Below are 14,665 nucleotides of genomic sequence, written 5' to 3'. Positions count from 1 at the left end.
AATTCCCCACTACCCTCACTACCACCGACAAGTTGAAACTTTTTTATCAACATTTATTCAAGAATTTTATTTAAATTAAAAACTACCCTCACTTCCACTGATTTTTCAAAATCTTAATTTCAACATTTATTATTTTTTTTCATTTTCAAACTACAGTCACTTCCAAGACAAAAACTTAAGCAAGTCTTAAAGAAAAAAAGAGGCAATTTAAAGATTTTTAAAGTTGAATTTCTTGCTAAATATATTTTTTTTATCATGATTTTACAAAAAAATCTTATAGTTTTATAAGAAAAGTATCTGCTTACTACCATACATACCTATGTTAATAAAAAATTCACCTATTTTTCAGCAAAAAAAGGCATTTTATACGTTCACCTCGGGTAGAGGGGGCATACATAGCATTTTTTCTGATGTTGGAGGCAATCTTCTGAATACCCAGTACCCACATGGGTAAAATAATTTGATTTGATACTATTGATTTGAGTAACATCTAAGCTCTCGGGCAGGCAGAACCTCCGCCTTTCTTCCGCCTCATGTGGGGGATGAACCTTCTTTTTTTTTGGTTCTTCGTAACGACTAACTCTATTTCGGTTTTAGCTTGGCACTCCCACTCCCACTACTATTCTATTTCCCACTGTATCAAAGCCTGAAAAATAGAACTCCTTGGTCTCAAGACTATTGGCCTGAAAATAGAACTCCGGTTTCAACGTTGGCTTAGCTTTTCTGTGTGTTGAAACACGCGTTAGAAACATATTTTCTTGGATGGCATCTTTTAATGGACACAAATATCTCAATACTTTATACATGGGGCAACTTATCATCCGCCCCACTGCTATTGTCGACTACAGTCATATTTATATGTAAGCATCAATCTCCATGTTTACCTTGAAGCCCGCCATTCATTACTACTTTTCTATTTTCCAATTCATTTATCTCTAAATGAACATTTGTGTCTTCATTAGGAAAAAATAATATATTTTCTTGAAGCATAATTATTTTTATGATTTCTTTTTATCGAAAAAAAAAATAGAAAAAATCATAACAGTTATCTCTTATAATATATATACATATTAAAAGGGTGTACATAAAAAAGGTTCCCACTCACATTTTGAATTCTAGGGCTCTCAATATTGGCAAGAAAATCTTGTGAATTCATATTTACCTAATATTTGTTACAATAAAACTAGTTCATACAAAAATTGGAAATGATTTAGTAGTTGTTTTTGGACATCAGCGACCCCATGGACAGTATAGACGGTACAGACAACTCTACTCTACACAGGTTCAGGGTTGGCAGGGCACGGATTATACTACTATCCTTACCTAGCTTGCTTCTTTTATGCCGTCAGCTATTTAAGTTGCTTGATTTTAAAGGTTTCAATCACAGAGGAAAGGTTCAGCTGATACATTTGAAGATACTGAGCAGAGTTGATTATCCTATTTTCGATGTGAACATCTAAAAGCTTTTTATAGCTTAGTATTTATGATAAGGATTTTTACCTTGCTTTCTTTATTTATCTTTATCACTTAATTTGGACACCTGAACATGAGAGGAAATCTTTCTTGATTTGTTCGAATTTTCCTTGGATTGGTCCTGAAATATCTTGAATAAGCTTCCTTTCACTCCCTTCCAAATGCTTAGACATAAAGCGCCATGACTTCATACTTATTATTATAATATAAACTTATTAAAACTTCTTATGATTATGATTTTACAACATGGCAATCTTATTCGGCTTGGAAAACGATTTGATATTTTCAGCATGCTGGCAAATGGAAACTTCTGTCAACTTTTGGACTTTTTGGGCCATTTTTTAATATAGGATTCATCTTTGGTCAATGCAAACATCTTTCTTATGTGTGTGTCTATGATTTAGAAAATGTTCAGGTTAATATTCGTAGATTTACACGATTTAGTGAATAAATTGTAGGTGTGAACCTGTTTTAAAATACAACCATGAGATGGCGCACATGAATAGTAAAACATTTAGATAATGTTAGTAATTATAACTTATAACTTTAGTTATATATTTTTTATTTTAATGCTTTTCTTTGCAATTGTACATTTATTCCTTTCTTTTTTCTTTGTCGGCGTTTACAAGAAAAAAACTAGAAAAAAAATTAGAAAAGAGTTCCAAGTCATTAAAGTCATTAAAGTCATTAAAGTCATTAAAGTCAGTAAATTCATTAAAGTCATTAAAGTCAGAAAATTCATTAAAGTCTAAATTCTTAAAAAAATGTTACCTTGTTTTATCTAAAAAAGAGAACATTGAACATGAGAATAGGGCTAGATATGATTTGTCTATTTTGTACGTAAAAAATTGACAAAGATAAGTCGAAAATTTTCCTAGTTTCAATTATTCAATTTCGAACCAAATTAAAAACCAAAATGTTCGGCATTATCTAAAATGTAAAGAGAGTAGACCACATTTTCCTGCTTACAGGCATAAGTTTTTTATGTTCATTATAAAGAACGATGGTTTAATGAAGACCTGAACAATGAAAGACGACCTTATCTAGATATTGACTGGGTCAGGGGATGCTACAGTGGCACTCTGGGATGTGGAGAGTGGCGCAGTTCTTCAGACATTTCACGGACATACTTCAGGAATATAATCCAACTTGTATACTTAATTTGCTTGTTTGAGTGTATCAGTGTCTGACGTCTTTGTATCCAATAAACGTCAAAACAAGTAAACCGATCTGATCCAAATTTTTTGTGGGACCTTGCATGGTCCCAGGCAAGGTTCATGGATGCTCAGAAATTTTAAAAAATGTTTTTCAAAAAAATTTTTATTTCTTAAAATTTTAAAAATCCACCAAAAAAATATTCAAATATCAGCCAACTTTTATTTTATTTAAACAGTAGACATACACATAACTTGGACACAACCCATGTTGTCTAGATAGTTTGTAATATATACTCTCAACATGGTTAAATTCTTTTCGTTTGTTTTTGACATTTTTAAAATCTAAGTGATATTACTGAGCGATGGACGTGAATGTAGAAATTAAGAGATCCTATAAACTCATGACATGCTATACGTTTTGAAAAGCCTGAATTTATTTTTTTTTTTTAACTGCAAAATTTTCAAAACTTAAGTGTGATCTAAAGAGAAACAAAAAATGCGTCTGTGCAAAAATTGTGAAACATTTCTTTTCAAAACTTGTGCAATGTGCAGTATAGTATATGCTCCTTTTAAGTCTTTCTAAAAATCTTTAAAATGTTTTAATCCCAAGACTGGAAGTGAGGTTTAATCCAATGAAGAATACCAGTTTTTCTAGAAACTTAATCTATATTTTTCTAGAAACTCAATCTATATATTTTACTGTCGACAAGTTTGAGAAAATTAGTCTTGGTTCGGATAATAAGATAGGGAATAATCCTTTATATGATTACCAGTGCTATGATAATAAATAAATCAGAATCTTCAAATATACATATGACCCCCCCCTCCCCCCACCCTCCATAAACTATATTGGATTACCAGTGCTATGATAATAAATAAATCAGAATCTTCAAATATACATATGACCCCCCCCTCCCCCCACCCTCCATAAACTATATTGGATTACCAGTGCTATGATCAATAAATAGATCAGAATCTTCAAATATATGTATAACCCCCCCCCTCCCCCCCACCCTCCATAAACTATATTTTGTTTAAACAATTATATTTTCTTATTTTTCTCCTTTTTGGATAGGATCGCATTGTACATTTGATTAGGTTAGAGCGTAACAGTTTAAACTAAATTACGTATTATTGGATCGGACTCATAATAAATAAGAAAAATTGGTTTCAAAAGATTTTTTAAATATATAATCTATTATTTGATTGGATTTGATTGATAAGATGTCATGACGATTGATCTGGCTCCAGGACCCAACCTAAACCTTTTTGCTTCTGGGGTAGGTCTTTTAAATTTTTTTTTTTTTTTTACAATTACAATTAAAGGGACTGTAAGTGTAATTTTAAGTGACCCTTCATGCAAAGATGTCTGATCAAGTATGAATTAAATATAATGTTTATATATTTTGAAAACTAGTATATTTGCTATTGTGGTTTCACTACAAAAGTGATTTGCGCATTTCTTCTTAAGGGAAATATATAGGAATTATTACAATTAAACTATAGAAACACAACAATATCTTCCACATTATGCCAGGGTATAAAATCGGGCATTGCAATCTTTGCAAAAAAAATTGCATGGAGGGTCAATTAAAATTCCGAATTTTAATGATTAATGTTTAAATTACTTTTCTTACAGAAACCTCTGATTTCTATATATTTAAAAATTGATAATGTAAACCTTTAATTTGATTTAAACTATTTGATCCAGGAGAATTTATTGTTTTAAATATCTAAAGTCTATTCGATAAAAGGATATACTATTTACAAACAAATAGGGATTAAGATAATTAAGTTATAAATTTTGAGGAATTGCTGAGCTAGAGCTATAAAATGATTTATATCGGCACCCTGATTAATAAAATTTAAATATAAAATTTTTGAAAAATTGTATCGTGAATAATATTATTACGTTACTTCAGAATTTGAGGTCTGTCCACGACACATTTTATTTAATTTTAATATATTACTAACATAGCAAGGGGAGAAATAAAAGTGTTTTTTTTTACTACTTTTAAAGTTAAAAATGAAAATTAAAATTAAAATGAAAATTATAGTTCTTCTAGAATTAGATAACTAATATATATACTTTTGAATTTTTTCTTCATTATTGTAAATTTAATTGATTGTTTCTCAGCTATTTTATTAATATATTTTATTTATTCTACGGTCAGGCCTGTGACAACACTGCATATCTTTGGGACATGAGAACAGGAGAATACGTACAGTACTTCGAGGTTCGATTATTTTATCCGCCAAAACTAGTATTTTATGTTTTTCGACAATATTTTTTTAAAAGTAAATTGCTTGGTGGATGTTCCAGATAATCTTGTATGTCTTTTCGTTTTCATTAAAGCCACGCTTTTCTTTACATAAACTCTGTTTCTTTAAAAAGATCTATAGCTCTATCTCAAACTAGAGATAGGTATAGTTTTATATAACAAACCAAATTTTTCGTGAACGATGGTTTCGTTCAAAGAAAAAGTGAATGATGGGCGAAATACTTGGATCGTTCAGAGAAATGAAAATCTATCGTTTCTTTGTGTAAGAAAACTAATCTAGTTTTTATATTTCTTTGATATTTACCTTATTAATATTCAGTGAAAGGTAGAAAACAGTAGAATTCTCGTCCTCTTCTTTAAACTATATTATCCCGAGGATTATGTAAATATCCAAATTAACTTTTTGTAAAAAAGTGGCCGAATCATTTTTAAGATATATCAGTTGCAACAATTGAAGGTAAAATAAAAGTCTAAGACGACCTTTCTTTGGTTCTGATTGTTGAGTGTACAGTGTACATATAACTGAGACTGTACAGACGACCTAAAACTCATTATAATATGAAAATATCATGGTTAAACTTTTGCCCCAAATATAGTCTTTTATTGGTTTATTTAATGAGTTGAAACAGAAGAAAAATTAACAGATGAAGTGAATCATGAACATTAGGTCGCAGATAGTTATAAATTCTGTACAGTCGTCCCTGAATTCTCATTTATTATGGGTAACCCTGTACAAAAAATTGTGTTGATAACGAATAATAAAAGTATATTTTTAATTTATTTAGGGACACACATCAGATATAAACTCTGTCAAGTTCCATCCAGGGGGAGACGCCATTGCTACTGGCAGCGATGATGCATCCTGCAGGTTCATCATTCATTATTCATCATTCATTATTTATCATTCATCATTCATCATTCATCATTCATCATTCATCATTCATCATTCATCATTCATCATGTTAAAGTAATGCTGGGGCTGCTGCAATTTCTATATTTTTATTCATGATTTTCTAGCTCTATCTCAAACTCCGGGGGGAGTTGAGGAGAACCCAGTCTAATATATATATTAATGTTAAAGTAATGCTGGGGCTGCTGCAATTAACATATTTTTATTCATGATTTTCTAGCTCTATCTTAAACTCCGGGGGGAGTTGAGGAGAACCCAGCCTAATACATATATTAATGTTAAAGTAATGCTGGGGCTGCTGCAATTTCTATATTTTTATTCATGATTTTCTAGCTCTATCTCAAACTCCGGGGGGATTTGAGGAGAACCCAGCCTAATATATATTAATGTTAAAGTAATGCTGGGGCTGCTGCAATTTCTATATTTTTATTCATGATTTTCTAGCTCTATCTCAAACTCCGGGGGGAGTTGAGGAGAACCCAGCCTAATATATATGTTAAAGTAATGCTGGGGCTGCTGCAATTTCTATATTTTTATTCATGATTTTCTAGCTCTATCTCAAACTCCGGGGGGAGTTGAGGAGAACCCAGCCTAATATATATTAATGTTAAAGTAATGTTGGGGCTGCTGCAATTTCTATATTTTTATTAATGATTTTCTAGCTCTATCTTAAACTCCGGGGGGAGTTGAGGAGAACCCAGCCTAATATATATATTAATGTTAAAGTAATGCTGGGGCTGCTGCAATTTCTATATTTTTATTCATGATTTTCTAGCTCTATCTCAAACTCCGGGGAGAGTTGAGGAGAACACAGCCTAATATATATTAATGTTAAAGTAATGCTGGGGCTGCTGCAATTTCTATATTTTTATTCATGATTTTCTAGCACTATCTTAAACTACGGGGGGAGTTGAGGAGAACCCAGCCTAATATATATTAATGTTAAAGTAATGCTGGGGCTGCTGCAATTTCTATATTTTTATTCATGATTTTCTAGCTCTATCTTAAACTCCGGGGGGAGTTGAGGAGAACCCAGCCTAATATATATTAATGTTAAAGTAATGCTGGGGCTGCTGCAATTTCTATATTTTTTAAGGAAAAAAGATTTTAAGCTTTAGATATAGTTTTAGATTATAGGATTCAATACCGTAACTGAAAACTCTTGTTCATTTTAAGTACTAGGCCGACTTATAAACAAGCTGTACAGTACATAGACAAACTATATAAGGCAAAGTGGGACAGTACATCAAAAAATCAGCCCCTTCTAGGAAGTTAAAAATTCAGTTTTCTGAAAATGTTGTAACTTTTTATTTCTAGATTATTTGATCTAAGAGCAGACAGGGAGGTTGCAATGTACTCAAAAGACGCAATTCTGTTTGGGGTAAACGCTGTAGATTTTAGTATGTCTGGGAGATTGCTATTTGCAGGTAATAATATGTGTATACCCACTGGGTGTCTCTGAAAAAGTGTGTCTAAGATAAGAAGTGTATACCAACTGGGTGTCTCTGAAAAAGTGTGTCTAGGCTTTTTATCCTAAGTATTGTCCTAGTAGGCACAATACCCATAAATGGCATGATCAATGATGAAAATGTTTTCTCTAAAATGCCTAATTTTCGTAAATTTTTTTGAAAATCCTAGGAAAAGAGAACAAGCAATATTAAGCCTACTTTTGAAGGTTAAAACGTGATTTTAAAGAAAAATGTTTCCTAAACGTCACCCCTATTTAAGTAAGCTAGTCAATTGAAAACTTGGTGAAGCACGCTTGCTCTCAAATATAAAAAGTTTTTACAGGAAATGAAATGATTGTGTTTCAGTTCTTTTTGTTTAGAAGAATCATAAAAGTTGTAATAATTCTTCACAAAACTTTATTTTCTCGTATTTTTGTAGATTTGAAAGTTTTGTCAAAACAAAAATGAAACATGGATCTGTTGTTAAAAGTTTTTTCTCAGTTATATATAGTTAAACCCTAAAAAAGCTATACATCGAAAGAATTCTTCAAATGTCGTATTCTTCACTTTCTGATAATGAAATGTGGCATATATTTGATTTTTTAATTAAATGATTAATCATTGCTATTTATTTACTTTTGCAAATACTGAAATTTACGTAAAATGGTATAAAACCCATTGAAAATTTTCAAGACGACATTTGATAAATTTTTGCGATGTATTTTGGTAAGATGTTTGAAAATTTTAATTGTTTAAAAGAACTTGTTTTAATTTCCTTATATTTCTATGATATTTCATAAAATTATAGCAATTGAAGAGTGAATAACAGTCATTTCACTAACCATACAGCTTCATTATTTATATGCTTCTAACTTTTATTTTTCTAAATTAGTTTTTTTAGGAAAGGTGCAACTTCCGTTGTATCTTAAAGGGGGGGGGGAGAAAAACATTTTTTATAGTGATAAATTCCTAATTTTCGTAACCAAATTTTTTTTTTGTATGAAATCCTGGAATTTCAACTATTTTTTAAAAGATTAATCTATTTTTACCATTTACCACTTTTCACCTCTGTAAAATTTTCCTTTTTCAACATTTGCGAGGGGCTAGGTGTGGATAAAGCCGCCCTAGTTGGACCCCTGCCTTTATTGAGACTTAATACATTTAAGTTTTAGGTTATAACGATTACACTGTCAATCTTTGGGATACGCTGAAATGTGAGAGAATAGCAGTTCTGTATGGTCATGAAAACAGAGTCACATCACTTAAAGTATTATTATTATATTATTAATTATTCAGGTATCTCCCGATGGTACTGCTATTGGAACTGCTTCTTGGGACAGTACAATAAGAATCTGGGCCTAATTGACTAGGTTTGTGTCCAGAAGGGGAAAAGACTTGTTACGAAGTGAATAATTAGTGAATGATGATCATAACCCTGAACCTCCTTTATGAGAGAAAAAGTAGAACAGAGGCCGCATTTAAAGAGTTTGAGCCGCGGCTTAAATTTGAGACGCGGCTCAGATATAATTGGCTCCACTGAAAAATGTATTCAATGTTTCAAGATTTAGGCCTGCGCTCAATTTAAACCGGTTTTTGACGAATTTGAGACACGGCTCAAATTTATTAAATTCGGACATTGAGTTGATAATATTTCTAAGAATGCGCCAAAAATCTTTTTATTTTAAAAAGAGTTGACTTAAGTTAGGTAAAAAAGAAAATTCTTTTTGAATTACATTGCAGGAAGGGACTGTAGGTGTAATTTCACGTAACCCTGCCGTGTTCGATTCACAACAGTTTGACTGATCAATTAATCTACACACACGCTTTAAACTGTGTTCTGTTGTATATATCGATATCAGGCCATGGTATATAAATCAGCACTATTTGGATCCAAAATGTCCGATGCACTGTATCATTAATTTTATTTTGATTTTAAATGGTATTTTAATCCCAACCAAAATATTGGCAATCAAAACTTTTTTATTAAAAATCAAATTAATTCAATCTAGATGAACGTTAATATTGAACTAAATCATTTAACGATTTCGGATTTGAATTGAAACTAGTTCAAACCTGTCATGAAAAATACAGTATTGAAATATCTCTCATATGCTTTTTTTTGGAAAGTCATACATTATTATTGTTAAATTTGATAAAAGATCTTTTATCATCAAATTAAAAAAAAATTGCATTTACTACATATAGTTTTAATTGCCTTCAGGGTAATAAAATAATTGTTTTGGACAAACAAAATCTCATCTGAATAAATGTTTAAATGTATAAATTCTGTAATTGTTAAGCACAACATTTGGATTTCTTTTTTCTGATATGGGTGAACTATGTTCTGAAATATATTAAAGTAAATGAATGAGTTCTATATAGAAGCCCTACATTTACTGTTTTCATCTTTCAGATTTACTGAACAAACAAATTGTATTTTTTACCGAAGCAAAATTTGCGTTTTTTTTTCTTATGTTTTCCCATTTTTTAATAGTTAACTGTTAATTTAATTAGAATGTTTAATGTATTTGTTATATTTCAAAAATGTTTTAAATAAACTTTTTAAAGCAGATTTTTCCCTTCTTTTCTTTATGTATTCTATACATCATATCAGCGCAATGCAAGGCTTCTTTATTTTTATTTCTCAGAAATAACTCCAATTATCCCAATTCGAAGAAACTTTCAATGCTTCAATTGAAGAGTCAAAAAATGTTCACAATGTAAGTTTTCTATGACATTTAAGATTGTCAGAAAAAGGGTTTAATCTGTATACCATTCAAAAATAGATAAATTACGCTTAGGCGACTCTATATCATCAAATCTAAATAATCAAAAACCTTGTATAAATCCCATCAAACAGTTAGTGGATTTTTACACCATCAAACATCTTGTAGATTTATACTCCATCAAACAGTTTGTGGATTTATACACCATCAAACAGTTTATGAATTTAAACACCATCAAACATCTTGTGGATTTATACACCATCAAACAGTTTGTGGATTTATACACCATCAAACAGTTAATGAATTTAAACACCATCAAACATCTTGTGGATTTATACACCATCAAACAGCTTGTGGATTTATACACCATCAAACAGTTTATGAATTTAAACACCATCAAACATCTTGTGGATTTATACACCATCAAACAGCTTGTGGATTTATACGCACATCTTGTGGATTTATACACCATCAAACAGTTTGTGCATTTAGACACCATCAAACAGTAGATTTCTCATATCGTCTACAACTTGTAAATTTCTATCCCTCCAAACAGGTTGTGGATTTAAAAATATTAAACAGTTTTTGGATAGAAAACGTTTAAATGCTGTTCCTTTACAAGCAAGGACACTTGAAAATCTTGTTCTCCATCGTTGCGTAAATAAAAATACATGTGTGAGCTGAACAAAAGGAATAATACTCGAAAGAGGGAAAGGCAAGTTGGCAAGGAAAACACTCTTTTCTACCAGACNACAGGGCGAGGTAAATAAAAATACATGTTACAGGGCGAGGTAAATAAAAATACATGTTACAGGGCGAGATAAATAAAAATACATGTTACAGGGCGAGGTAAATAAAAATGCATGTTACAGGGCGAGGTAAATAAAAATACATGTTACAGGGCAAAGTAAATAAAAATACATGTTACAGGGCGAGATAAATAAAAATGCATGTTACAGGGCGAGGTAAATAAAAATACATGTTACAGGGCGAGGTAAATAAAAATACATGTTACAGGGCGAGGTAAAAGAAAACAACGTCAAACATACAGTGGTAGGTGATTAAATAAATACAATAAGAACGACTTTTGATTCGTAAAGCATATAATATTAAAAATATATTTTCCAAAAGGAATGCATGATGTTTACTGTATGTAGATTTATAATAAATTGTATGCTTATACATATTCAATGAATCAGTTCGAGGTTCATGACGTTTATCATTGTTTTATCATTTATTATTGTTCCGCCTAATGTACAGAATACAGGGTTACCCACAAATAATGAGATGGTAAAAACAACTTTTAAATCTTTAAAAATGACGATCTTAAACACTCTGGGCCGTAGTAAATTTGAATTCGAACAGTTTGTACCGACCTGCCTGATAACAGCGTGTACTGGCCCGACCCTATGGTACAGTACGTCGCCCTAACCAGACTAACATACGACAGGGGTCAATTTTCTTGGCATAGTCCCGTCGGAGGGCTAACTCCCATGTCGCGTTCAGACTTTTTACAGTACCAGGCCTAATCCTAAGCCTATTTGTCCGACCCCACTGGCTTAGTCAACCGTGTAAAATGTGCTACCTTGAATATTAGTATTTAAATGGCTTGTTTATTTTGTAAAGAAAGAAAGAAGTTTATAGTTGCAGCCTGCAAGGAATCATGAATATATGTACGGAAAAAGACAGTAAAAATTCCCTACAGTCGTCTCAGAGTTTCATTATTTTTAGGTATGTGTGTAGGTATATGTAGGTATGTAGGTATGTATGTAGGTATGTATGTAGTTATGTATGTATGTAGGTATGTATGTAGGTATGTATGTAGGTATGTATGTAGGTATGTGTGTAGGTATGTATGTAGGTATATGTAGGTAAGTATGTAGGTATATGTAGGTATGTATGTAGGTATATGTAGGTATGTATGTAGGTATATTTAGGTAAGTATGTAGGTATATGTAGGTATGTATGTAGGTATATGTAGGTATGTATGTAGGTATATGTAGGTATGTATGTAGGTATATGTAGGTATGTATGTAGGTTTTTTTATACAACTCATACATCTTCGAATACTTTGACAATGTAACATATTGTTCCTGATATGAGAAAAACTTGATTGATGCCCTTTTGGAATAACATTTAGTCTTACAGAAATCTCTTAAGTTTTTACAATCTTTTTTTTCCTGATTATAAGAATTAAAATGATCAAGTCATTATCATTCTTTTTTCCCTCTTTACCTTGATAATCTTCAAGGAGAATTGAATACAAGGAGGGGGCAATAGGGTTTCCGTGCACTTTGCTGTGACTGTTTTGGACTGCTGGAGAACTAGTTTTTGCGTAACAACAGTAATAAAGGCAGCCGATCTAATGTAAACAAACATGAGTTAGTATACGGTGAATCTTCATCTAACGCCAGAGATGCACCAGATGTCTTTTTATCATTTGTGTTATTGTTTACAATCTTCATTATTGTTGTTACGCAAAAACTAGTTCTCCAGGAGTCCAAAAACGTCACAGCAAAGTGTACGGAAACCCTATTGCCCCCTCCTTGTATTCAATTCTCCTTGAAGATTATCAAGGTAAAGAGGGAAGACAAGAATGATGATGACTTGAACAGTTTATTTCTTATAATCAGGAAAAAAAGATTGTAAAAACCTAAGAGATTTCTGTAAGACTAAATGTTATTCCAAAAGGGCATCAATCAAGTTTGTCTCATATCAGGAACAATATGTTACATTGTCCAAGTATTCGAAGATGTATGAGTTGTATAAAAAAACCTACATACATACCTACATATACCTACATACATACCTACATACATACCTACATATACCTACATACATACCTACATATACCTACATACATACCTACATATACCTACATACATACCTACATATACCTACATACTTACCTACATATACCTACATACATACCTACACACATACCTACATACATACCTACATAAATACCTACATACTTACCTACATACATACCTACATACATACCTACATACATACCTACATACATACCTACATACATACCTACATACATACCTACATATACCTACATACATACCTACAAATAATGAAACTCTAGAGACGACTGTAGGGAATTTTTACTGTCTTTTTCCGTGGTGGGGTTGGTCAAATAGGCCTAGGATTAGGCCAGGTACTGTAAAAAGTCTGAACGCGACATGGGAGTTAGCCCTCCGACGGGACTATGCCAAGAAAATTGACCCCTGTTGTATGTTAGTCTGGTTAGGGCGACGTACTGTACCATAGGGTCGGGCCAGTACACGCTGTTATCAAAGCCTCCGTCAAGTTCTCAACATCTCCGACAAGTTCTCAACACGACTAGTTCTCAACACCGACAAGTTCTCAACACAACTAGTTCTCAACACCTCCGACAAGTTCTCAACACCTCCGATGAGTTCTCAACATCTCTGGCAAGTTCTCAACACCTCCGATGAGTTCTCAACACCTCCGTCAAGTTCTCAACATCTCCGACAAGTTCTCAACACCTCCGACAAGTTCTCAACAACTCCGACAAGTTCTCAACAACTCCGACAAGTTCTCAAACCTCCGACAAGTTCTCAACACCTCCGACAAGTTCTCAATACCTCCGATAAATTCTCAATACCTCCGACAAGTTCTCAACACCTCCGATGAGTTCTCAACACCTCCGGCAAGTTCTCAAAACCTCCGAAAAGTTCTCAACACCTCCGACAAGTTCTCAACAACTCCGACAAGTTCTCAACACCTCCGATAAGTTCTCAACACCTTCGACAAGTTCTCAACACCTCCGATAAGTTCTCAACACCTTCGACAAGTTCTCAAAACCTCCGACAAGTTCTCAACACGACTAGTTCTCAACACCTCTGACAAGTTCTCAACACCTCCGATGAGTTCTCAACAGCTCCGACAAGTTTTCAACACACTAGTTCTCAACACTTCTGACAAGTTCTCAACACCTCCGATGAGTTTTCAACCCCTCCGATGAGTTCTCAACAGCTCCGACAAGTTCTTAACACCTCCGACAAGTTCTGAACACCTCCGACAAGTTCTCAACCGACTAGTTCTCAACACTTCTGACAAGTTCTCAACACCTCCGATGAGTTCTCAACAGCTCCGACAAGTTCTCAACACCTGCGACAAGTTTTCAACAACTCCGACAAGTTCTCAAAATCATCGATTAAAAAAATTCAAACCCTGTCATTTTAAACTTGAAGCTCTGATTTTCTAATCGCCATATCTTTGCAACCCAGAGTCATGTTTAAAACTTTTTACATCGTAAAATCTAGTTCAGCTTAATTTCCTTAAGTTCGATCACAGGTTGCAAAGATATAAGGACTAAAAATTTGAGTTTGTGGGAAAGACTCAATTCTGTTTTAAAGATAATCATCTAGGCAGATCTTATTTTCTAAATAAACAAAAAATTCTTGATGAAGGTTTAATAATCATAATGAAGTAGAACTCTTGTAAACTACATATTATGTGATTTCCCATAAATAAATCATATATTACGTACTTAGCTTGTTTGCCGGGCTTAAAGGTTATTGTTCTGAATTATTAACATATTTTTATACAGGGTTACCTATAAAGAATGAGATTGTAAAGACGACGAGAAACTCTTCAAATATTACGATCTCATGCATTCGGTCAAATATTTTGC

The 14,665-nt window shown here is 32.6% G+C and overlaps 1 protein-coding gene across 1 annotated transcript in view; it reads left to right on the top strand.

Moving 5' to 3' along the window:
* LOC111707504 (guanine nucleotide-binding protein subunit beta-5-like) overlaps positions 1-9,741 on the top strand; it is a 19,847-nt gene extending 10,106 nt beyond the window's left edge. The window contains 7 exon segments of the mRNA XM_023480611.1: positions 2,521-2,608; positions 3,855-3,910; positions 4,805-4,867; positions 5,698-5,780; positions 7,140-7,249; positions 8,443-8,555; positions 8,558-9,741. Of these exon segments, the coding sequence (XP_023336379.1) occupies positions 2,521-2,608; positions 3,855-3,910; positions 4,805-4,867; positions 5,698-5,780; positions 7,140-7,249; positions 8,443-8,555; positions 8,558-8,632 (588 nt within the window). The 3' untranslated portion in view covers positions 8,633-9,741.
* Positions 9,742-14,665: the final 4,924 nt, after the last annotated feature.

This window comes from Eurytemora carolleeae, unplaced genomic scaffold (genome assembly GCF_000591075.1).
Source record: "Eurytemora carolleeae unplaced genomic scaffold, Eaff_2.0 scaffold268, whole genome shotgun sequence".
NCBI lineage: Eukaryota > Metazoa > Arthropoda > Copepoda > Calanoida > Temoridae > Eurytemora > Eurytemora carolleeae.
The sequence above is the reverse complement of the archived record's forward strand: the minus strand, read 5'-3'. Positions and strand labels throughout refer to the sequence as shown.